General features: G+C 43.5%; 1 protein-coding gene across 1 annotated transcript; it reads left to right on the plus strand.

The window, feature by feature from the left end:
* Positions 1 to 20631: 20631 nt before the first annotated feature.
* On the plus strand, positions 20632 to 25345 carry dusp6 (dual specificity phosphatase 6). Its single transcript, NM_001165367.1, has 3 exons — positions 20632 to 21615; positions 21825 to 22259; positions 23563 to 25345. The coding sequence occupies exons 1-3, from the start codon at positions 21216 to 21218 to the stop codon at positions 23874 to 23876; spliced, it is 1149 nt and encodes a 382-aa protein (NP_001158839.1). The 5' UTR covers positions 20632 to 21215; the 3' UTR covers positions 23877 to 25345.
* Positions 25346 to 25683: the final 338 nt, after the last annotated feature.

Here is a 25683-nt window from a genome sequence, read left to right on the forward strand (position 1 = left end):
TGCCATAACATGGGTAAACAACTCCAGTGACTACACATCCTTTAAATCAGTGGTATTTAAAGTCGGGGTCGCGACTCGTAGTGGGGTCAAAGGGGAACTGCAGTGGGCTCGCCCCCCAAAAAATCATAAAATTAAGAGTACAGGTGTATCACAATATACAAAAGTTTTTGAGAAAGATAATTTGAAAAACATTTTATTGAGTAAATGTATTTATTGGTTTCTTTTCATTTTGATAAGAGACCAAAAATCCTATGAATTGAAGGTTATTTATTGATGTAAAAATCTAAATTTTCCCAATTTAAGGTTGTGACATTATGTTTGTTGTGAGGTGGGGTTGTGAGAAATTCTTGGGATAAAAATGAGGTCCCCAGATATTCTGGTGGGAAAAAAATTCCCAGCTGAAAAAGTCACCAAAGTCACAACACTGTGTGGTAAAATACTTTTTTTTCCACCTTTATTAGTAACAATCTGGTTACCTATAACTACAAACATGTTTATGTTTTGGGGTTTTTACATATTTATTAACTTATTTACAGATATCTTCTAAACTACCCACAATGCACTATTTCTCAACACCATTTGAAGAATCTACTCTGAATAACATTAGCCACTAGTCATGCAGCTGGAGTGTTGGCAGTGAACAACAATCCACCAATCACGAGGAGGTGTGATGTAAACAACCAATCAGATTCCCCACATGTGGGGGCTGCATGATCTTGCTCGGCTGCTCCAGGCAACACTGGCTTCTCCTGCAGCTGCAGGCTAGCTCAAAATTAAAGTGGAAAATAATTTGTGCCTGATCTAATTGTTTAGTACCTCATCTGTCCAAATACGGGTCCCGTGTGACTCAGTTGGTAGAGCATGGTGTTTGCAACGCCAGGGTTGTGGGTTTGATTCCCACGGTGGACCAGTAGGGAAAAAGAAAAAAAAATTAAATGTATGCATTCACTATTGTAAGTCGCTCTGGATAAGAGCATCTGCTAAATGACTAAAATGTTCATCGTTTGTTTTTCGTCCCCCACTTTGTTTAGTGAACTTTTCTACTTTTCTAGGCTACCAGTTTTTCAACCTTTGCTTGAAACTAGTACGCTACAGTAGCTGACTGACTGTGCTGTTGTGATCATTTCCATCTGCTGGAGCCTTCCTCCGATGGCTGTCTTATTGTTGACTCTTCTCCTTGTCTCCTCCTTGTCTCCTGTGCACAATGCCTCTAGACTAGATCTACTTTGAATTTACCTCACTATATTGCTATTGGATTAGCTGACTCTCCCTCGGACGGTGAAACAGACTCTTTCTCTGAAGCACCTCTGTCCTTGGCTCTTCTTTGGTAGCTAACTCAGCGTCAATTGGTAAAAACGTCCACATGCTTGCTGCCGAAACAGCTCGGTAGAGTTTGTGTATATATTTTGACGACATTTTGTTTGTTTTTGTTTGTTTTTGACTTCCGTGAGGGTTATTTTGGCTGTTTGGTCACAAAACATTTTTTCTGGAGGCAAAGTTCGCTGCTGAAGTATACGCCCCTTCGTCGGTGATTGGTCAACAGTAGGGATTCTTTAATAAAGTCTTTGTTGTCATTGAACAAGAGATGACTCGTTTTAATGCACATTTTTTCATTGAAAAATACTGCACCTAACAGCTTCGGCTAGCCACCATCCGAATTAAAGCATGCTGACGCCATAAGTCTCTAGTTAGTTAGCTGGCTAGGCTAGCTAGCAGGCTAAAATAACTAACTTTAGCTTGCTGGCTAAGATAACTGCATATACAGGTAACATTATTTGATAACTGGTTAGATGGCATTATGTATTTCCAAAATCTTGGTTTACTTTAATGTAGCTGTAAGGTAGGTACAGTGAGGGAAAAAAGTATTTGATCCCCTGCTGATTTTGTACGTTTGCCCACTGACAAAGAAATGATCAGTCTATAATTTTAATGGTGGGTTTATTTGAATAGTGAGAGACAGAATAACAACAAAAAAATACAGAAAAACGCATGTCAAAAATGTTATAAATGGATTTGCATTTTAATGAGGGAAATAAGTATTTGACCCCTCTGCAAAACATGACTTAGTACTTGATGGCAAAACCCTTGTTGGCAATCACAGAGGTCAGACGTTTCTTGTAGTTGGCCACCAGGTTTGCATACATCTCAGGAGGGATTTTGTCCCACTCCTCTTTGCAGATCTTCTCCAAGTCATTAAGGTTTCGAGGCTGACGTTTGGCAACTCGAACCTTCAGCTCCCTCCACAGATTTTCTATGGGATTACGGTCTGGAGACTGGCTAGGCCACTCCCTGACCTTAATGTGCTTCTTCTTGAGCCACTCCTTTGTTGCCTTGGCCGTGTGTTTTGGGTCATTGTCATGCTGGAATACCCATCCACGACCCATTTTCAATGCCCTCGCTGAGGGAAGGAGGTTCTCACCCAAGAGTTAATGGTACATGGCCCAGTCCATCGTCCCTTTGATGCGGTGAAGTTGTCCTGTCCCCTTAGCAGAAAAACACCCCCAAAGAATAATGTTTCCACCTCCATGTTTGACAGTGGGGATGGTGTTCTTGGGGTCATAGGCAGCATTCCCCCTCCTCCGAACACAGCGAGTTGAGTTGATGCCAAAGAGCTCCATTTTGGTCTCATCTGACCACAACACTTTCACCCAGTTGTCCTCTGAATCATTCAGATGTTCATTGGCAAACTTCAGACGGGCATGTATATGTGCTTTCTTGAGCAGGGGGACCTTGCGGGCGCTGCAGGATTTCAGTCCTTCACGGCGTAGTGTGTTACCAATTGTTTTCTTGGTGACTATGGTCCCAGCTGCCTTGAGATCATTGACAAGATCCTCCCGTGTAGTTCTGGGCTGATTCCTCACCGTTCTCATGATCATTGCAACTCCACGAGGTGAGATCTTGCATGGAACCCCAGGCCGAGGGAGATTGACAGTTCTTTTGTGTTTCTTCCATTCGCGAATAATCGCACCAACTGTTGTCACCTTCTCACCAAGCTGCTTGGCAATGGTCTTGTAGCCCATTCCAGCCTTGTGTAGGTCTACAATGTTGTCCCTGACATCCTTGGAGAGCTCTTTGGTCTTGGCCATGGTGGAGAGTTTGGAATCTGATTGATTGCTTCTGTGGACCGGTGTCTTTTATACAGGTAACAAGTTGAGATTAGGAGCACTCTCTTGAAGAGTGTGCTCCTAATCTCAGCTCGTTACCTGTATAAAAGACACCTGGGAGCCAGAAATCTTTCTGATTGAGAGGGGGTCAAATATTTATTTCCCTCATTAAAATGCACATCAATTTATAACATTTTTGACATGCGTTTCTCTGGATTTTTTTGTTGTTATTCTGTCTCTCACTGTTCAAATAAACCTACCATTTAAATTATAGACCGATAATTTCTTTGTCAGTGTGCAAACGTACAAAATCAGCAGGGGATCAAATACTTTTTTCCCTCACTGTATTGATAGCAACTGGCTGACTCATGCAGTGCTAACAGCAGGGCGGCAGGTAGCCTATCGGTTAAGGGTGTTTGGCCAGTGACTAGGTGAAAAAAATCTGTCTGTGTCCTTGAGCAAGGCACTTAACCCTAATTGCTCTGGATAAGAGCATCTACTAAATGACTCAAATGTAGGGATAACGTTAGTAGGTGGCACTAACGTTAGCAGGCTAGTTGGCTAGCAACATAGCAAGCTGATTTGTAACAATAAATTCATAAAGTATTTGCTTGTAAGTTGGGCTGAAAATTAAATTGAAACCAGTAGTCATGAGTTCAAACTAACGATGCACCAATATGACATTTTTGTCCGATACCGATATCCGATATTTTCTTTGCCAAAAAAAAACGAAACCGATATCGATAGCCATTATTACATTTTTTTGCAGCCTTCAAAGCATTCTAGTACAGTTAAATAGTTAACACACACACATGGATGCAGTGGTCTAAGGCACTGCATCTCAGTGCAAGAGGCGTAACTACAGTCCCTGGTTCGATTCCAGGCTGTATCACATTCGGCTGTGATTGGGAGTCCCATAGGGCGGGGCAGTAGTGGCCCAGCATTGTCCGGGCCGCCATTTGTATATAAGAATTTGTTCTTAATTGACTTGCCTAGTTAAATAAAGGTTACACACACACACCACACTGACCATTTTACATTTACATTTAAGTCATTTAGTAGACGCTCTTATCCAGAGCGACTTACAAATTGGTGCATTCACCTTATGATATCCAGTGGAACAACCACTTTACAATAGTGCATCTAAATCTTTTAAGGGGGGGTTAGAAGGATTACTTTATCCTATCCTAGGTATTCCTTAAAGAGGTGGGGTTTCAGGTGTCTCCGGAAGGTGGTGATTGACTCCGCTGTCCTGGCGTCGTGAGGGAGCTTGTTCCACCATTGGGCTGCCAGAGCAGCGAACAGTTTTGACTGGGCTGAGCGGGAACTGTGCTTCCTCAGAGGTAGGGAGGCGAGCAGGCCAGAGGTGGATGAACGCAGTGCCCTTGTTTGGGTGTAGGGCCTGATCAGAGCCTGAAGGTATGGAGGTGCCGTTCCCCTCACAGCTCCGTAGGCAAGCACCATGGTCTTGTAGCGGATGCGAGCTTCAACTGGAAGCCAGTGGAGAGAGCGGAGGAGCGGGGTGACGTGAGAGAACTTGGGAAGGTTGAACACCAGACGGGCTGCGGCGTTCTGGATGAGTTGTAGGGTTTAATGGCACAGGCAGGGAGCCCAGCCAACAGCGAGTTTCAGTAATCCAGACGGGAGATGACAAGTGCCTGGATTAGGACCTGCGCCGCTTCCTGTGTGAGGCAGGGTCGTACTCTGCGAATGTTGTAGAGCATGAACCTACAGGATCGGGTCACCGCCTTGATGTTAGTGGAAAACGACAGGGTGTTGTCCAGGGTCACGCCAAGGTCCTTAGCACTCTGGGAGGAGGACACAAGGGAGTTGTCAACCGTGATGGCGAGATCATGGAACGGGCAGTCCTTCCCCGGGAGGAAGAGTAGCTCCGTCTTGTCGAGGTTCAGCTTGAGGTGGTGATCCGTCATCCACACTGATATGTCTGCCAGACATGCAGAGATGCGATTCGCCACCTGGTTATCAGAAGGGGGAAAGGAGAAGATGAATTGTGTGTCGTCTGCATAGCAATGATAGGAGAGACCATGTGAGGATATGACAGAGCAAAGTGACTTGGTGTATAGCGAGAATAGGAGAGGGCCTAGAACAGAGCCCTGGGGGACACCAGTGGTGAGAGCACGTGGTGCGGAGACAGATTCTCGCCACGCCACCTGGTAGGAGCGACCTGTCAGGTAGGACGCAATCCAAGTGTGGGCCGCGCCGGAGATGCCCAACTCGGAGAGGGTGGAGAGGAGGATCTGCTGGTTCACAGTATCAAAGGCAGCAGATAGGTCTAGAAGGATGAGAGCAGAGGAGAGAGAGTTAGCTTTAGCAGTGCGGAGAGCCTCCGTGACACAGAGAAGAGCAGTCTCAGTTGAATGACCAGTCTTGAAACCTGACTGATTTGGATCAAGAAGGTCCTTCTGAGAGAGATAGCAGGAGAGCTGGCCAAGGACGGCACATTCAAGAGTTTTGGAGAGATAAGAAAGAAGGGATACTGGTCTGTAGTTGTTGACATCGGAGGGATCGAGTGTAGGTTTTTTCAGAAGGGGTGCAACTCTCGCTCTCTTGAAGACGGAAGGGACGTAGCCAGCGGTCAAGGATGAGTTGATGAGCGAGGTGAGGTAAGGGAGAAGGTCTCCGGAAATGGTCTGGAGAAGAGAGGAGGGGATAGGGTCAAGCGGGCAGGTTGTTGGGCGGCCGGCCGTCACAAGACGCGAGATTTCATCTGGAGAGAGAGGGGAGAAAGAGGTCAAAGCACAGGGTAGGGCAGTGTGAGCAGGACCAGCGGTGTCATTTGACTTAGCAAACGAGGATCGGATGTCGTCAACCTTCTTTTCAAAATGGTTGACGAAGTCATCCGCAGAGAGGGAGGAGGGGGGGGGGGAGGGGGAAGAGGATTCAGGAGGGAGGAGAAGGTGGCAAAGAGCTTCCTAGGGTTAGAGGCAGATGCTTGGAATTTAGAGTGGTAGAAAGTGGCTTTAGCAGCAGAGACAGAAGAGGAAAATGTAGAGAGGAGGGAGTGAAAGGATGCCAGGTCCGCAGGGAGGCGAGTTTTCCTCCATTTCCGCTCTGCTGCCCGGAGCCCTGTTCTGTGAGCTCACAATGAGTCGTCGAGCCACGGAGCAGGAGGGGAGGACCGAGCCGGCCTGGAGGATAGGGGACATAGAGAATCAAAGGATGCAGAAAGGGAGGAGAGGAGGGTTGAGGAGGCAGAATCAGGAGATAGGTTGGAGATGGTTTGTGCAGAGGGAAGAGATGATAGGATGAAGAGGAGAGAGTAGCGGGAGAGAGAGAGCGAAGGTTGGGACGGCGCAATACCATCCGAGTAGGGGCAGAGTGAGAAGTGTTGGATGAGAGCGAGAGGGAAAAGGATACAAGGTAGTGGTCGGAGACTTGGAGGGGAGTTGCAATAAGATTAGTGGAAGAACAGCATCTAGTAAAGATGAGGTCAAGCGTATTGCCTGCCTTGTGAGTAGGGGGGGAAGGTGAGAGGGTGAGGTCAAAAGAGGAGAGGAGTGGAAAGAAGGAGGCAGAGAGGAATGAGTCAAAGGTAGACGTGGGGAGGTTAAAGTCACCCAGAACTGTGAGAGGTGAGCCATCCTCAGGAAAGGAACTTATCAAGGCGTCAAGCTCATTGATGAACTCTCCAAGGGAACCTGGAGGGCGATAAATGATAAGGATGTTAAGCTTGAAAGGGCTGGTAACTGTGACAGCATGGAATTCAAATGAGGAGATAGACAGATGGGTCAGGGGAGAAAGAGAGAATGTCCACTTGGGAGAGATGAGGATTCCAGTGCCACCACCCCGCTGGCCAGATGCTCTCGGGTATGCGAGAACACGTGGGCAGACGAGGAGAGAGCAGTAGGAGTAGCAGTGTTATCTGTGGTAATCCATGTTTCCGTCAGCGCCAAGAAGTCGAGGGACTGGAGGGTAGCATAGGCTGAGATGAACTCTGCCTTGTTGGCCGCAGACCGGCAGTTCCAGTTATTTTGTTGGCGTTTACGTATGTCCCCATTACCAGTAAAACATCATCAAAACCTATTGCTTTCACGTACTTGCTGTTCATTTGTTCAGTCATTTCATTCTTAATCAGGATTTCTATGGAACGCTGTTTGGGTCTTTGCGTGTCTAAAAAGATACACGTCAAATAGCACTATTTGAGTGTTAAATAAGCTTATTGACCAATCAGGACCTGAATATGACTGCACTTCACATAATTATTTAACACGTTACGTAGTTATTACACATTGATTCCACTATCACTTCTATTTCATATGTCACAATGATTCATGGATACATATGCTATTATGCTGGTAAAGTTGTCTCGCGCACCTACAGTGCTAGCTCATGGAAGCAAACAATGTTCTTCCCCAAAAACATAGCAAAACGACATCTGTTTCAGTAGCTATAGATAGCTAGCTAGCTATTTATTTTCATGAACTGAAGTTCAAATTCATTAGGCAAACAACAAGTGGCAACCCATCTAATACATACTCACAAGGATTCCTAAATCATTGCTAAAAATAATTTAAATGACTGTAGTTTCTACTGGTCATTGTTTTCAGGCTGGTTGTATTGGTGCTAGCTAGGTACCAAAGCTACCCCAGAAGTTGCGGTCGAACAAATGATGCTTTATTACCAACGGGAAATTGTAAACACATTGTTTGTTGCCGGTGTTTGCTTGTTTGCAGACTTTTTTGACACGCAAAGATGTATGTATGTCGTGAAGCTAATAGTAGTGACGCTATTACTGTGTAACTCCGATAGGGCAACATCTGAAAAATAGCGCAGTTGGTAGTGTGTACCAGTGCTCGACCAGTTGGCGAAAGCCAACATCACCCACGACAGAGAGCGGTTGACTGGCTTGGCTTCAATGGATTTCGACTTTGAGTTGTCTCGCTGAAGTTTTCTTACTCTTTCAAATGACTGCTCGAGTTGTTGACTGCTCGATCCACACAGCAGACATTGGGGCTAGGTTAGCAATGCTATGTTGCATGTGTAGCAGTGTGATGTTGTTCCCCTAGATTATGCACCAAGTTGCACACAAGGACCAGTTCGAATAGGCCAGGTCAAGAGGGGATGTTAATCATTTGATAATAATAATAATAATTCAGTGTGTTTTTTAAATTTAATTACAGCTGCATAGCTAAGATTATTTTTTAGTGTACAAACACTTTTTCATATCTATATTGTAAATACACTTGATTGTAAAAGTTTTGTTTATTTTGGTTTGGTCCATCACGGGTTATCTGTTATCTGTGTTATCTGGTTTGGTCCATCGCGGGTTATTTTTCCGTACACCCTTATTGTCTGACCTTCAGCTAGCGAGGTATGTTGTCCTTGGCTCTGCAATTTTTGGTAGTGTTACACAATGTGCTGTTATGCTGTTTTGTTACAATGCGGACAATATAAAGATTTATGTTAACAAGATTCACCAAGCTCTATAACTAGGGTACCTATTGTAACTTGTGGGTACTTGGGACAGTGTTTGAGTGAGTTTCCATGTGCTCGCGCAGGTGCCTGAGAGCTGTGACTGCGCCAAGGACTAACATATTGTGTGTTGTCTCTTCGTGTGCAGGTATGTCTTTTATTTTGTCCGAATTATGTTGTATATCACTTTACTTGTATTGTATGGTGTGCTGTTGTGCACTGAATGTGTGCACGCAGCACCTGTTATTTATTTTTGGTTCTCTCTTTTGCCTGACCTTCAGCTAGCGAGGTGCCTGAGAGCTGTGACTGCGCCAAGGGCTAACATATTGTGTGTTGTCTCTTCGTGTGCAGGGCAAATAAATATCCAACAAGCAGACCTCCAGTTGTGGCAGTGTCCTAATTAAATCACACAACGCAGAACGAACCACGCTACACATGTGTAGCGCAACATTTTACGTTGCGTCTTTATGTCATATACCTACGTTATATAGGTATGCACGGTAGCTTTGACATCGGTTTTTAACATCGCTGTTAAACTAGACATCGGCCGATACCGATGTTGGCATTTTTAGCTAATATCGTCCGATTCCGATATGTTCACCGATATATCGTGCATCCTTAGTTCAAACGATTTGGTTTAATTTGAAATTACACATTTGAAGTTATTTATGTTGGAGTTTACGTTATAGGGTATAGGCTGGCATGCCGGGTCTTCCATATTACGTCACACCCCGCAAAAACAATTTCCGGCATGAGTTCGGCATTCTGATTCGTTTTATGTAATAACACAAAAAATACAAAAGGGAAGTGTAACTTTGCATTGGGAGTTTTGATGCGCATACGAATGCAAATCATGTGTTTTTGTTTATGCAGTGGTGTAAAGTACTTAAGTAAAAATGGTGTGAAGTACTTAAGTAAAAATACTTTAAAGTACTACTTAAATAGTTTTTTGGAGTATCTGTACTTTACTATTTATATATTTGACTACTTTTACTTTTGCTTCACTACATTCCTAAAGAAAATGATGTACTTTTTACTCCATACATTTTCGCTGACACACAAAGTACTAGTTACAATTTGAATGCTTAGCAGTAAAGGAAAATGGTCCAATTCACACACTTATCAAGATAACGTCCCTGGTCATCCCTACTGCCTCTGAACTGGTGGACTCACTAAACATAAATGCTTCCTTTGTAAATTATGTCTGAGTGTTGGAGTGTGCCCATGGCTGTCAAAAAAAGTTTTAAAAAAGGAAATTGTTGCTGTCTGGTTTGCTAAATATAAGGTATTTGATGTGTAGCATTTACTTTTACTTTGTACTTTTACTCAAGTATGAGTACTTTTTCCACCACTGTACTTAAGTACATTTAAAATCTTATACTTTTAGACTTTTACTCAAGTAGTATTTTACTGGGTTACTTTTACTTGAGTCATTTTATATTAAGGTATTTTTACTTTTACTCATATGACAATTTAATACTTTTTCCACCTCTGCGTTTATGCTACTTATCCTTTAACTTCCTGTAATGGGCCCAAAGAAGAAGGTTGATGGGGCTTAGGGAACTACTTGTTCCTAAATTCCACCGTCATACATGCTTACACACACACTACTCCTAGACGTCAGTCCTATGGTGCGCTCCCCACTGTGGCAGATCTCACTTCCTGTTTTCTCTGCATGGTGCTGTGTTGTAGAGGGTTCCAGCGGGCCTGTTTGTTTACAGCTGCTCTCAGGGGAGGCCTTTCAACACAACACCACTTCCAGTTTTTTATTAAGCCAGCGAGAGCGAGAGAGTGCTGAGTAGCAATGTTTCCCCCTGCAGTGCCCTGATGGTCCAAAACATATATTTTAACTGCTGTATTGCTGTATTAATCACCATAGTGCCCTCAAAGCTCATCACTAAGCTAAGGACCCTGGGACTAAACACCTCCCTCTGCAACTGGATACTGCACTTCACTTCCAACTCCAGGTGGTAAGGGTAGGTAACAACACATCTGCCACACCAATCCTCAACACGGGGGCTCCTCAGGGGTGCGTGCTAAGTGCCCTCCTGTACTCCCTGTTCACCCATGACTGTATGGCCAAGCACGACTCCAACACCATCATTAAGTTTGTCAATGACACAACAGTAGTAGGCCTGATCACTGACAACGATGAGACAGCCTATAGAGAGGAGGTCAGAGACCTAGCAGTGTGGTGCCAGGATAACAACCTCTCCCTCATGTGATCAAGACAAAGGAGATGATTGTGGACTACAGTAAAAGGCTGACTGAGCACACACCCATTCTCATCGATGGGGCTGTAGTGGAGCAGGTTGAGAGCTTCAAGTTCCTTGGTGTCTACATCACCAACAAACTATCATGGTCCAAGCACACCAAGACAGTTGTGAAGAGGGCAAGACAACGCCTATTGCCCCTCAGGAGACAAACGTTTTGGCATAGGTCCTCAGATCCTAAAAAAATTCTACAGCTGTACCATCGAGAGCATCCTGACTGGTTGCATCACCACCTAGTATGGTAACTGCTTGACCTCTGACCGCAAGGCACTACAGAGGGTAGTGCATACATCCCAGTACATCACTGGAGCCAGGCTTCCTGCCATCCAGGACCTCTATACCAGGCAGTGTCAGAGGAAGCCCTAAAAATTACCAAAGACTCTAGCCACCTTAGTCAAGGACTGTTCTCTCTGCTATGGTTCGGCAAGTGGTACCGGAGCGCTAAGTCTAGGTCCAAAAGGCTTCTTAACAGCTTCCACCCCCAAGCCATGAACAGCTAATCAAATGGCTACTCAGACTATTTGCATTGACCCCCCCCCATCCAGTGTCTGTGTTATTTTGCCCATTTGAATCTTTTATTTTTATTGGCCAGTCTGAGATATGGCTTTTTCTTTGCAAATTTACCTAGAAGGCCAGCATCCCAGTCGCCTCTTCACTGTTGATGTTGAGACTGGTGTTTTGCCAGTACTATTTAATGAAGCTGCCAGTTGGGGACTTGTTAGGCGTCTGTTTCTCAAACTAGACACTCTGATGTACTTGTCCTCTTGCTCAGTTATGCACCGGGGCATCCCACTCCTCTTTCTATTCTGGTTAAAGCCAGTTTGCGCTTTTCTGTATAGGGAGTAGAACACAGCGTTGTACGGGATCTTCAGTTTCTTGGCAATTTTCACAAAGAATAGCATTCATTTCTCAGAACAAGAAGAGACTGACGAGTTTCAGAAGAAAGTGCTTTGTTTCTGGCCATTTTGAGCCTGTAATCGAACCCACAAATGCTGATGCTCCAGATACTCAACTAGTCTAAAGAAGGCCAGTTTTATTGCTTCTTTAATCAGTACAACAGTTTTCAGCTGTGCTAACATAATTGCAAAAAGGTTTTCTAATGATCAATTAGCCTTTTAAAATGTTAAACTTGGATAAGCTAACACAACGTGCCATTGGAACACAGGAGTGATGGTTGCTGATAATGGGCCTCTGTACACCTACGCAGATATTCCATAAAAGAAATCTGCCGTTTCCAGCTACAATAGTCATTTACAAAATTAACAATGTCTACACTGTATTTCTGATCAATTTGATGTTATTTTAATGGACAAATAAATGTGCTTTCCTTTCAAAAACAAGGACAAGTCACAAGTCACCCCAAACTTTTGATCGGTAATGTACATATTACCCCAATTACCTTGACTAACGTGTGACCCTGCACATTGACTCTCTACCGGTACCCCTTGTATATAACCTCGCTACTATTATTTTATAGTTGCTGTTTAATTATTTGTTATATTTGTATTTTGTTTTATTTTTGTATTTTATATATTTTTTCAGTTTATTTTAGTAAATACTTTCTTAACACTTATTTTTCTTAACTGAATTGTTGGTTTAGGTACTTGTAAGTAAGCATTTCACTGTAAGATCTACAACGGTTGTATTCGGCATATTTTGATTTGATTAAAATATGCACACACACACCTATTTTTGCAGTGGTTCTTTGTTTATCCTAGTGTCAATAGTTCCAGCATTATGACCATAACATTGGCATGGCCACCTGCTTAGGCTGCTTCTTTTCATATATATCTTTTCCATTCTACCATTCCATTCTGGCCCCAAAAGGGAAATGGGAACCACACTACACAGTACATTACATGGGTTTAAAACCTGAGTAAATACCTAGTAAGTACTGTAATAACAGCATTACATGCATCTTTACTTGTAAACCAGAATAAGTTATGCATGTAACTGTTAGTACTTACAGTTGAAGTCGGAAGTTTACATACACATTAGCCAAATACATTTAAACTCAGTTTTTCACAATTCCTGACATTTAGTCCTAGTAAAAATTGCCTGTTTTAGGTCAGTTAGGATCACCACTTCATTTTAAGAATGTGAAATGTCAAAATAATAGTAGAGAGAATGATTTATTTCAGTTTTTATTTCTTTCATCACATACCCAGTGGGTCAGAAGTTTACATACACTCAATTAGTATTTGGAATCATTGCCTTTAAATTGTTTAACTTGGGTCAAACGTTTCGGGTAGCCTTCCACAAGCTTCCCACAATAAGTTGGGTCAATTTTGGCCCATTCCTCCTGACAAAGCTGGTGTAACTGAGTTAGGTTTGTAGGCCTCCTTGCTCGCACACACTTTTTCAGTTCTGCCCACAAATTTTTCCATAGGATTGAGGTCAGGGCTTTGTGATGGCCATTCCAAAACCTTGACTTTGTTGTCCTTAAGCCATTTTGCCACAACTTTGGAAGTATGCTTGGGGTCATTGTCCATTTGGAAGACCCATTTGTGACCAAGCTTTAACTTCCTGAATGATGTCTTGAGATGTTGCTTCAATATATCCACATCATTTTCGATCCTCATGATGCCATCTATTTTGTGAAGTGCACCAGTCCCTCCTGCAGCAACGCACCCCACAACCTGATGCTGCCACCCCCGTGCTTCACGGTTGGGATGGTGTTCTTCGGTTTGCAAGCATCCCCCTTTCTCCTCCAAACATAACGATGGTCATTATGGCCAAACAGTTCTATTTTTGTTTCATCAGACCAGAGGAAATTTCTCCAAAAAGTACGATCTTTGTCCCCATGTGCAGTTGCAAACCATAGTCTGGCTTTTTTATGGCAGTTTTGGAGCAGTGGCTTCTTCCTTGCTGAGAGGTCTTTCAGGTTATGTTGATATAGGACTTGTTTTACTGTGGATATAGATACTTTTGTACCTGTTTCCTTCAGCATCTTCACAAGGTCCTTTGCTGTTGTTCTGGGTTTGATTTGCACTTTTCGCACCAAAGTACGATCATCTCTAGGAGACAGAACGTGTCTCCTTCCTGAACGATATGATGGCTGCGTGGTCCCTTGGTGTTTATACTTGCGTACTATTGTTTGTACAGATGAACGTTGTACCTTCAGGCGTTTGGAATTTGCTCCCAAGGATGAACCAGACTTGTGGAGGTCTACAATTTTTTTTCTGAGGTCTTGGCTGATTTCTTTTGATTTTCCCATGATGTCAAGCAAAGAGGCACTGAGTTTGAAGGTAGGCCTTGAAATACATCCACAGGTGCACCTCCAATTGACTCAAATGATGCCAATTAGCCTATCAGAAGCTTCTAAAGCCATGACATAGTTTTCTGGAATTTTCCAAGCTGTTTAAAGGCACAGTCAACTTAGTGTATGTAATGTAAACGTCTGACCCACTGGAATTGTGATACAGTGAATTATAAGTGAAATAATCTGTCTGTAAACAATTGTGGGAAAAATTACTTGTCATGCACAAAGTAGATGTCCTAACCGACTTGCCAAAACTATAGTTTGTTAACAAGAAATGTGTGGAGTGGTTGAAAAGCGAGTTTTAATGACTCCAACCTGAGTGTATGTAAACTTCTGACCTCAACTGTACATACTTGTTACATTGAAAGTTACATACTCCCTTATTAACCCATATTTACATGATTCCCCTCCACTTACGCTGAAATAATGCCTATGCAATGGAAAGTTATGCCAAAATGTGTTGAACACACAGAGGATGTTTCTCAACGCTGGAGTAAGGATGTGAAGGTTAGAAACCGGGGAGGACAGTGAGACTGACAGAAGTGGATCAAAGGAAGAGGATGTGGACTCCCAGCAAAGTGGAAATCTTGCTCTCTTTCTCCACACATACACACATACACACACACGCAACGCATACACACACTCGTTCTGGCCCACCCCCACTGTGCATGACCCTTGACCTACTGGGTCTTTGTGAGAGCTATGCTCCTGTTTTACACATATACACACACACACACCGGCGCAACAACAGAGGGCCCCGACGCAGTGCAGAGACAGAGTGATGGGGCCAACTGATAAGAGTAGAGACGCCATTGTCTCCGGAGTGCCTAGACTAGGGTGTGTGTGTGTGTGTGTGGCCTCTCACGAAACCACATTGGTCACCCCACCTCTGCCTTAGAGCCGCAGGAAAGCAGAGTGGTGTGTGCGTGTGTGTGAGATTGTCAGGGGGACAGATCCTCATTCCATCCCATTACAGGAAGTGTGTCTGGTGTGTGTGCTGCCCTGTGGTTCTCCAGACCCCATTTGTTCCTGTTGTCAATATGAAGGCCCCTGTATTTCCATTTCAATAGATGTGGAGAGAGCGTGCGACAGGGCCCGTCTCCACTATCAATCAGAGCCTTGATCTCAGTCCCATCACCAGCATCTCAGGCTCCAACCGGAATGTAACCTGCTGCTCATTTGGGCACATGGAAAATGGTGCCCTATTCACCTTGCTTGGGTCAAAGATATTGTTATCTGAAATGTATGAGTTGTCACTGAAGTAAGTGCATATTATCAAATCAAAATCCAATCAAATTGTATTTGTCACAACAGGTCACAACCTTACCGTGAAATGTTTACTTACAACCCCTTAACCAACAATGAGATTTTAAGACAAATAAGAGTTAAGAAAATATTTACTAAATAAACTAACGTAAAAAATAAAAGCGCAACAATAAAAGAGCAACAACAAGGCTATATACAGGGGGTACCGGTACAGAGTCAATGTGCGGGGCACCGATTAGTCGAGGTAATTGAGATAATATGTACATGTAGGTAGGGGTAAAGTGACTATGCATAGATAATAAACAGTGAATAGCAGTAGCGTAAAATGCAAATAGTCTGGGTAGCCTATTTGATTAGCTGTTCAGCAGCCTTATTGCTTGGTGGTAGAAGCTGGTAAGAAGCCTTTTGGACCTTTACTTGGCGCTCCGGTAGCGCTTGCCGTGCCATAGCAGAGAGAACAGTCTAAGACTAGGGTGGCTGGAGTCTTTAGCAATTTTTATGGCCTTCCTCTGACACCACCTGGTATAGAGGTCCTGGATGGCAGGGAGCTTGGCCCCATTGATGTACTGGGCCGTACGCACTGCCCTTTGTAGCGCCCTGCGGTCGGAGGCTGAGCAGTTGCCATACCAGGAGGTGATGCAACCAGTCAGGATGCTCTCGATGGTGCAGCTGTAGAACTTTTTGAGGATTTTTCTGTTTGTATGTGAGTAACGTACATATTTGTGTGTGTGTGTGTGTATTTGCACGACAATGTGTGTCTGTCTATTTGGGTAGGCTACTGCAGATTACATCATTGATGTTATAACAGGAGATAGACTGCAGTTGTTATCAACCAGTGACAGTAGTCTGACAGGTCTCTGTTGTTATCAGTGACAGTAGTCTGACAGGTCTCTGTTGTTATCAGTGACAGTAGTCTGACAGGTCTCTGTTGTTATCAACCAGTGACAGTAGTCTGACAGGTCTTTGTTGTTATCAACCAGTGACAGTAGTCTGACAGGTCTCTGTTGTTATCAACCAGTGACAGTAGTCTGACAGGTCTCTGTTGTTATCAACCAGTGACAGTAGTCTGACAGGTCTCTGTGTTATCAGTGACAGTAGTCTGACAGGTCTCTGTTGTTATCAGTGACAGTAGTCTGACAGGTCTCTGTTGTTATCAACCAGTGACAGTAGTCTGACAGGTCTCTGTTGTTATCAGTGACAGTAGTCTGACAGGTCTCTGTTGTTATCAGTGACAGTAGTCTGACAGGTCTCTGTTGTTATCAACCAGTGACAGTAGTCTGACAGGTCTCTGTTGTTATCAGTGACAGTAGTCTGACAGGTCTCTGTTGTTATCAACCAGTGACAGTAGTCTGACAGATCTCTGTTGTTATCAGTGACAGTAGTCTGACAGGTCTCTGTTGTTATCAGTGACAGTAGTCTGACAGGTCTCTGTTGTTATCAGTGACAGTAGTCTGACAGGTCTCTGTTGTTATCAACCAGTGACAGTAGTCTGACAGATCTCTGTTGTTATCAGTGACAGTAGTCTGACAGGTCTCTGTTGTTATCAGTGACAGTAGTCTGACAGGTCTCTGTTGTTATCAGTGACAGTAGTCTGACAGGTCTCTGTTGTTATCAGTGACAGTAGTCTGACAGGTCTCTGTTGTTATCAACCAGTGACAGTAGTCTGACAGGTCTCTGTTGTTATCAGTGACAGTAGTCTGACAGGTCTCTGTTGTTATCAGTGACAGTAGTCTGACAGGTCTCTGTTGTTATCAGTGACAGTAGTCTGACAGGTGTCTGTTGTTATCAGTGACAGTAGTCTGACAGGTCTCTGTTGTTATCAGTGACAGTAGTCTGACAGGTCTCTGTTGTTATCAGTGACAGTAGTCTGACAGGTCTCTGTTGTTATCAACCAGTGACAGTAGTCTGACAGGTCTCTGTTGTTATCAGTGACAGTAGTCTGACAGGTCTCTGTGTTATCAACCAGTGACAGTAGTCTGACAGGTCTCTGTTGTTATCAGTGACAGTAGTCTGACAGGTCTCTGTTGTTATCGGTGACAGTAGTCTGACAGGTCTCTGTTGTTATCAACCAGTGACAGTAGTCTGACAGGTCTCTGTTGTTATCAACCAGTGACAGTAGTCTGACAGGTCTCTGTTGTTATCAACCAGTGACAGTAGTCTGACAGGTCTCTGTTGTTATCAGTGACAGTAGTCTGACAGGTCTCAGTTGTTATCAACCAGTGACAGTAGTCTGACAGGTCTCTGTTGTTATCAGTGACAGTAGTCTGACAGGTCTCTGTTGTTATCAGTGACAGTAGTCTGACAGGTCTCTGTTGTTATCAGTGACAGTAGTCTGACAGGTCTCTGTTGTTATCAGTGACAGTAGTCTGACAGGTCTCTGTTGTTATCAGTGACAGTAGTCTGACAGGTCTCTGTTGTTATCAGTGACAGTAGTCTGACAGGTCTCTGTTGTTATCAGTGACAGTAGTCTGACAGGTCTCTGTTGTTATCAACCAGTGACAGTAGTCTGACAGGTCTCTGTTGTTATCAACCAGTGACAGTAGTCTGACAGGTCTCTGTTGTTATCAACCAGTGACAGTAGTCTGACAGGTCTCTGTTGTTATCAGTGACAGTAGTCTGACAGGTCTCTGTTGTTATCAGTGACAGTAGTCTGACAGGTCTCTGTGTTATCTTTTCTGGGGTGTCTGGAACTTTCTCTCCATTAGTGGCCCACCAAGGAACTTACAAGAAGTTAAATATCAGGAACAGCTCATAGTTAGAGAAAGATAAGCCGCTGCACTGTTCAACCAAGACACAATATCACACACACAGACACACACACAGACACAGACCCTCCCTCTCCAACCCCATCTGTACAGCGTCACAGCTCCAGTCCAGACCCCACAACTCCTAGATACAGGGAGCTTTTGTGAACGAACAAAGGATTTCCTGGTCAGTCAACAAGCACCCAGTGGCTGAGAAACAAGGAGGAGGGCAAGTAGATTAACAGGAGGGAGGGAGGGAGGGAGGGAGGGAGGGAGGGAGGGAGGGAGGGAGGGAGGGAGGGAGGGAGGGAGGGAGGTGAATGGAGAAAGGGAGGAAAATAGGGAGAGCGAGAGAAGGGAGAGAGAAAGCAGTTTGGGGGAGATCAAAAAATGGAGGCTATAGAGAAAGAGGGAAGGGAGAGAGGGTGGATGGAGAAAAGGGGGCAGGGGGCATTTGTTCCTGAAAGAGAGAATGTATTTGAACCTGAAAGGAAATAGCTTGGCTCCATTCAGCCAGAGCACTGTCTACTAGGGGACTATTTGAATGTGACAGGGGGAAGGGCAAAGGTCTGCTGCTTCACATTTCGTATGTTAACTGCTCTGAAAATGTACACACATGCCTCTGCCTGAGAGGATCCGGTATATGTGTGTGTGTGTGTGTGTGTGTGTGTGTGTGTGTGTGTGTGTGTGTGTGTGTGTGTGTGTGTGTGTGTGTGTGTGTGTGTGTGTGTGTGTGTGTGTGTGTGTGTGTGTGTGTGTGTGTGTGTGTGTGTGTGTGTGGATAGCCCTGTGCACTATTTACTCTAAAAATAAGATTATTTTGTTCAATTCTGTATATCAGATACAGACAGCTAAGGCAAAAGATTATCACTATTGTCACCATAACCTGGCATGTTATGTTTTGTAATGACATTGTTATGAAGGCTTTTTAACAACTTAAGTCAACATTTAACAAGTCAAAATGTTTTGATTTATGTTTGAATTTAGGGAACTCTCCCTCTATTGTTCACTTACAAAAAAGTTTAAATGTTGTATAATTAATATAGAAACATTCTTAGGTATTAAAATTCCCTCCCTGCATATGGCGTCTGTTTTGTTGTTCCGTTTTTGGATTAGTTGGGAGGATTTTAGATGATCAAATAATCAGCAGCTATGGTTCATTGGAGTAACCACATTCATTTGTGCAATCTTATTGGCAATGTATTTATGCCTACACAAACTTGGCGTGGAAGTTAAAATTCCGTACTAAGTAGCAAAGAAATATGTATTCATTGAGGTAATCATGTGTAGGAAAGTCCGTTGGAATGCCCGATTCCACCGCTGATTGGCCTTCTAGTGTTTATTAATGGGACATCATTTAGATTTAGCACGGCCATTAGCGGGTCCAAAGGATCGAACAGTTGCTTTTGATGACACAGTAAACGTTGGTTTCGTTATTACTGAGTCAAAACCACATGTGTATGTTATAATGCTGTAGATCCGGTTGACTGTAGTGAAATTATGTGGTTTTGATGTAGTCTTTTAATTGTATGTTTGTTTTATCAGAGAGAGAGATCGAGAGAAAAATAGAGATTTTCATAATAAAATGGAAATTGCACCCACACAAAGCTCTGGAGCCGAAGGAGTAGTGTAACGAACGGATAAAAATAGACCCAGACGAGAGGTGCTATAGCATCCAACCCACGCACTTCTGTTTCAGAAAACCAACATATTTATTAATCATCTGTGGCTGCGTTTACACAGGCAGACAATTCTGATTGGTTTTAATAATTGGTCTTTTGACTAATCAGATCAGATCTGAAAAAGAGCTTATGTGAAAATATATGATGTGATTGGTCAAAAGACCAATTAGTTGGGAAAAATATCAGAATTGGGCTGCCTGTGTAAACGCAGCCTGTGTATCCTAGGCTAGCATATAGGCCTACATACTGCAGGTGCATTTTTGGCACGGATACTGGAATGAAGCATGCGTTATGAACAGCCTTTCGCGCCCAATAGGCCTACATTGGAATCTACTTTACAAAGCATGTTAAATTAGAAGACCAAATGAATTGCAATATATGAATTAAATAATTACATCCTTTAACATTTTATGGAATCATAAAAATAGTTTATTTAATTGACAAAAATTACAACAATAAAAAATAAATACATTCACTGGGGTTCCAAAATTCAATCATGCCTCCTGTCCCCAAATAAATCGTCTCTAAAACTCCGCCTCACCGTGCAATAAACCTGTCATAGCGCAACTTCGGCATTAAGAAATCTGAGCACAAGGTAGGATCCCCCTCTACGCACTAAAGTAATACCCTCTCCTTCCTTCCCCCTGCAGTGCCGCTTCTGTTTGTTTGCACTCACTTTATCCGGAGCGGAAATTCTTAGCCTTTTTTTTTTTTGTGAATGACAAAGTTATTAACAATTCATCACCACAGTCCGTTCCAACCGGCCCCGTTTCCAGGGCGACGACTGCTCGGCACCCTCTGATTGGCTGGCGGATATAATGTATCCATTGAAACGCCTCGGGTTTGTAACCATTCACTAGTTTGGCGCTGCAGAGAGCACATCGACGACCCAGTGTCGACAACAACAAAATACGCTTATTCACAACGAGAACGTTGGGAATAGACGACAACAGAAATAATTATTGGAAATTCAAGTGCTTTGCATCTGTAACTGAACTGCAATCAATCCCTCTTATTTAGATTTTTACAGAAGAATAATATTTTCTATGCGAAAGCGGCAGTTATATAACACGAAGACAACGTCAGTGCTGGCCAGTGAGTCATTGATAAATACATGGGACATTCTTCACGCAGCTGCATGAATGAGTGTTACTGCTAGTGTAGGCCTATAGGCAATCTACAGTCGGATATTTAAGAAACAATCTTGTTTTGTTGATTTCGTTTCAAACTAGGCCTACAAAACCGCCAAGGTCGTGAGAAATACAATATATCCTTTTTAATTTCTTAAATTATTCCAGAATATATTTTATCTCGATCAGTCTGCGTTGCCATTTCTTCAATGATCCAGTCCTCATAACGTTCTGTTGTTGTGGACGTTTTTTTGCGGTAGCCTAAAGGGACCAAGCACATAATTTTCCTGCAGTGAAGTGACAATTGTTTTTTGTTGCTAAATGCTTGACAAGCTCAAGCCCGTTCAGTTCGAATCGGTAATGGCTATCAGCAAGACCGTGGAGTGGCTGCAGGAGCACCTCAAGACGCGCAAAGACTGCCTATTGGTAATGGACTGCAGAGCGCAGGAGCTATACGAGTCCTCGCACGTCGAAACGGCGATTAACGTGGCCATCCCGAGTCTGATGCTCCGGCGGCTGAAGAAGGGCAATCTTTCCATCAAGTCCTTGCTCTCAAACGGCGAGGACCGGGAGAGATTTGCGCGGAGGTGCAAGACGGATACCATTGTGCTATATGACGAATACAGCAGGGAATGGAACGAAAATGTCAACGGGGGCTCGGTGCTGGGCTTGCTCCTGAAGAGGATGAAAGACGAGGGCTACAAAGCTTTTTACCTTGAGGGTGAGTTTTGTTATTCTTTCCAGAAGCACACATTTCACACTAAAATGTAGGCCTAATTTGGTGAATAATAATGAATAAGTGATATTTTGGATGCATTTTGCGCAAAAACGCATAGGATAATGCAAGTGTGTTAGGTCACAACATAGAGTAGCCGAGGCCTGTTTTTATCAATGGATTTGTCTAACACTATTATTTCATTCACCTTACAGGTGGTTTCAGCAAATTCCAAGCCGAGTTCCCTGCCCAGTGCGAGACCAATCTGGTCGGCTCTTTCAACAGCAGTTCTCCTACGGCCCAGGTGCTCGGCCTCGGGGGGCTGCGGATAAGCTCAGACTCCTCGGATATCGAGTCCGACATCGACCGAGACCCGAGCAGCGCCACAGACTCAGACGGCAGTCCCCTCTCCAACCCTCAGCCCTCCTTCCCAGTGGAGATCCTCCCGCACCTCTACCTGGGCTGCGCCAAGGATTCCACCAACCTGGATATTCTGGAAGAGTTTGGCATCAAGTACATTCTGAACGTGACTCCCAACCTGCCCAACATGTTCGAGAACGCAGGGGAATTCAAGTACAAGCAGATCCCCATCTCAGATCACTGGAGCCAGAATCTGTCACAGTTCTTCCCAGAGGCCATTGGCTTCATAGGTAAGCACAATAACGTCTATTCAAGCACACTGATAGCTCTCAAATTATATTTTACACACAACAATTGATTTTAAGATGCACGGTTAATATATATATATATATAAAGCAGGCTTATTTTACATCACCACAGAATGAATTGAGGGTAATAAATGTAGTTGTATATTTACGCCTATATAGCAATGATTGGCCTAACAAGTGAAAGAAAGCCACAGGCCCACAGTACAGGCATCTTATTAGTAAGATATCTTCATATCACCAGGAAGTTATTTAGTTATTGTTGTGAAATTTGGATTATAGGTGTCCTTGGGTACGGGAAAAAAAAATGTATGAAATGTATGCATTCACTACTGTAAGTCGCTCTGGATAAGAGCGTCTGCTAAATGACTAAAATGTAAATGTAAAAAAAATGGGTACTTTCTTATTAAGTCAGTTAAGGAGGGATTTACAGAGGGAACAAGATTCATGCCATTGTGCCAAGCAGATAAATACTATTCTAGCTGTATGGTCCTTACTATAAACTGCTCCCAATTACAATGATTAAACTTCAATGGAATACTTCCTGTCTGCTTTTTTGTCTGCAGCCGGGGCCTAGCTTACCCCCAGCCTTGTGTAATTGTAATACAAAGGCCTGTGTGGAAATTGGAGAGGGGGAAGGAGGGGGGTAATTTGAACACAACAGGAAGGAAACGGCCATTGAAAGTAATCTAGGACAGTGCTGCGATGTTTTCCTTTCACAAAGAGAGCCATTTACAGGCTCTGTTGACATCCTGTAAGCCCTGACAGGGTGCCCTCATGACTCCTACGTTTACACGCCCAAATGGCACCATTGTCAAGTAACCGGGCAGGCTGAAGAATGACTTGATAGAGCGTTAATAGTACATTTCCAAGTCGTGGTACTCCTGACCAAATTAAAGAATGTCGGCTCTGTTTATGCGCAGAGTACGCAGAGTACCAGACCGCAGCCGTTTGTTGATTGACGTGTGCGGGAGACTGTTACGATCATTTCAGACTTCTGCTGCTTAACCGTGGAACTGGCCCAGTCAATGTTGACTACAACCGATTAGCATTTAGCACTACAGCATTAACTGTAGTGTAGAGTCTACTACTTGAATGTGACTGTTGTTTTGTCACAACAGGCATTGTTTTATCTGGTTTCCCTTACACTAGTCCCTTCACAGTAGGCATTTCTCATTTTCAGAATATCTATCTGTTTTTGTCTTGCTGTGTTTTCTCTAAATACAAATTATGAATATCTGACAAAAGTCTGTAACTTGTTCTTCCTCTTTGTTCCTCTCCTTCTCAGATGAGGCCCGCGGTCAAAAATGTGGCGTCCTGGTCCACTGTCTGGCCGGCATCAGCCGTTCTGTGACGGTAACCGTAGCCTACCTCATGCAGAAGCTCAACCTGTCCATGAACGACGCCTACGACATCGTCAAGATGAAGAAGTCCAACATCTCGCCCAACTTCAACTTCATGGGCCAACTCCTGGACTTTGAGCGCACCCTGGGCCTGAAGAGCCCCTGCGATAACCGGGTGGTGACCCCCACACAACCTCTGTACTTCACCACCCCCACCAACCACAACGTCTTCCAGCTGGACCCACTGGAGTCCACGTGAGGCAGCGCCACCATCACCCCCTTACTGGCTCAGAGGTGTAATGAAACCTCCTGAAACGCTGAAATGTTTCTCTACTTTATTTCCATCACCTGTTGTGACACGGTGACATCATGCCGTTGTTGACACAGTTGGCTTGAGGTGACAGCTGCCAAGCATGGACTCTGAAGGGGGCACGTGGTTGATCTGCCCGAGGGCTCACAAGCAGCTGCTGCAAAAATGGGAACAGATAAAGAAAGAAAGAGAAAAGAGGGGAAGCGAAGAAAGACAAAGCACATGAACTTTCTAGAACCCTATATTGCTATTGGACTCGATGAGGTTTTTGCCCCCCAAAAATTCTGTCAATGCTTTGAAAGAGATGTTAAGTGGTCTGATGGTCTGGTGTATGTTTAGCTTCACGACGAAAGGCTGGTGTGCCAAAGAAACATGATTGTTCTATCTGAACATATATATGATTATAAATACTTTTTTGTTTTTTGGGCTAGCACTTGTACCTTCATAATTTTTGTTGGGGTGCATATTACTTGTCTTCAGTGAAGACTTGCCTGTTCGGGGTTGAAACATCCCCGGTTAGACGGCACAGTATATTGAACTCGATTTTACATGTGTGGAGTCATTTTAATCATTTATACAAGTGTATATATCTTAATATAAAAGACAATACAGTAAAGCCTTGTTCTTGTCTAGTATATACCCTTTGCAACAAGTGGGTACTGATTATTCTTTTTTTGAAATCTTATTTTATGTAAGCAAACAAACTGTATATTGATCAGTATCTAAGTTTATTATGCCAAAAAATGTAGTAGGTTTTCCAAGAATCGTAAAATTGTGTATGTATATATATATCATATTCGCTTTATATGTAATTTCAGCCGACAGGCCTTTTTTGCCCCCACCCTCACACAAATCAGTCACCTTGGTTGTATGCCTTAGTTCTGTACATAGATGTGTTATTGTGCATTAACCCTCAAAGGGCTTTCCCCGAGCTATGCTTTCACCTCCTATCACAATTCTACCCGAATTGAACCATAGCAAAATAATTCTACATCAAATCGCTGAAACTGTCAGTGCATGCCTATGTTAAGAAATGTGAGTTGTAAATTTGTTAAGTTTGGTGGAAATACCTTTAATGAAGCCAATTTGAGATGGCGACTTTCTGTTGTTGTTTAGTGAGGAACAATTAGGGTTAATGCAAATGAATGCTTATCTGTGTTCAAGGCTTACAAAGTCTGGGAGATGTTGACAAAAAAGGAGGCCTTGCCTCTTCAGGGAAATTCTGTGAAATGCAGTTTTTTGTTGTTTTAGAAAATAATCAAAATTATGGGTGGATTTGGCTTTCTCTCGTTCCTGAGAGAAGAACTGTCTGTGGGAGAAGCCATCTTGGTTTCAACCCTCACCACTCCTCAAGTCCACACTCCTGTCTTACGAATGTAAAGAAATGATAAGTTATTAATAAATTACTATTTTGTCTACTTCCTTCTAACAATGTCTTTCTTAATTTCTCGACAGTTTGTAGAAGTTTTTCACACAGTGTTCAAACAGTGGTCAGGTCACACAGTGTTCAAACAGTGGTCAGGTCACACAGTGTTCAAACAGTGGTCAGGTCACAGTGTTCAAACAGTGGTCAGGTCACACAGTGTTCAAACAGTGGTCAGGTCACACAGTGTTCAAACAGTGGTCAGGTCACAGTGTTCAAACAGTGGTCAGGTCACAGTGTTCAAACGGTCAGGTCACAGTGTTCAAACAGTGGTCAGGTCACACAGTGGTCAGGTCACAGTGTTCAAACAGTGGTCAAGTCACACAGTGTTCA

Source organism: Salmo salar, chromosome ssa10 (assembly GCF_905237065.1).
Source record: "Salmo salar chromosome ssa10, Ssal_v3.1, whole genome shotgun sequence".
Taxonomy (NCBI): Eukaryota; Metazoa; Chordata; class Actinopteri; order Salmoniformes; family Salmonidae; genus Salmo; species Salmo salar.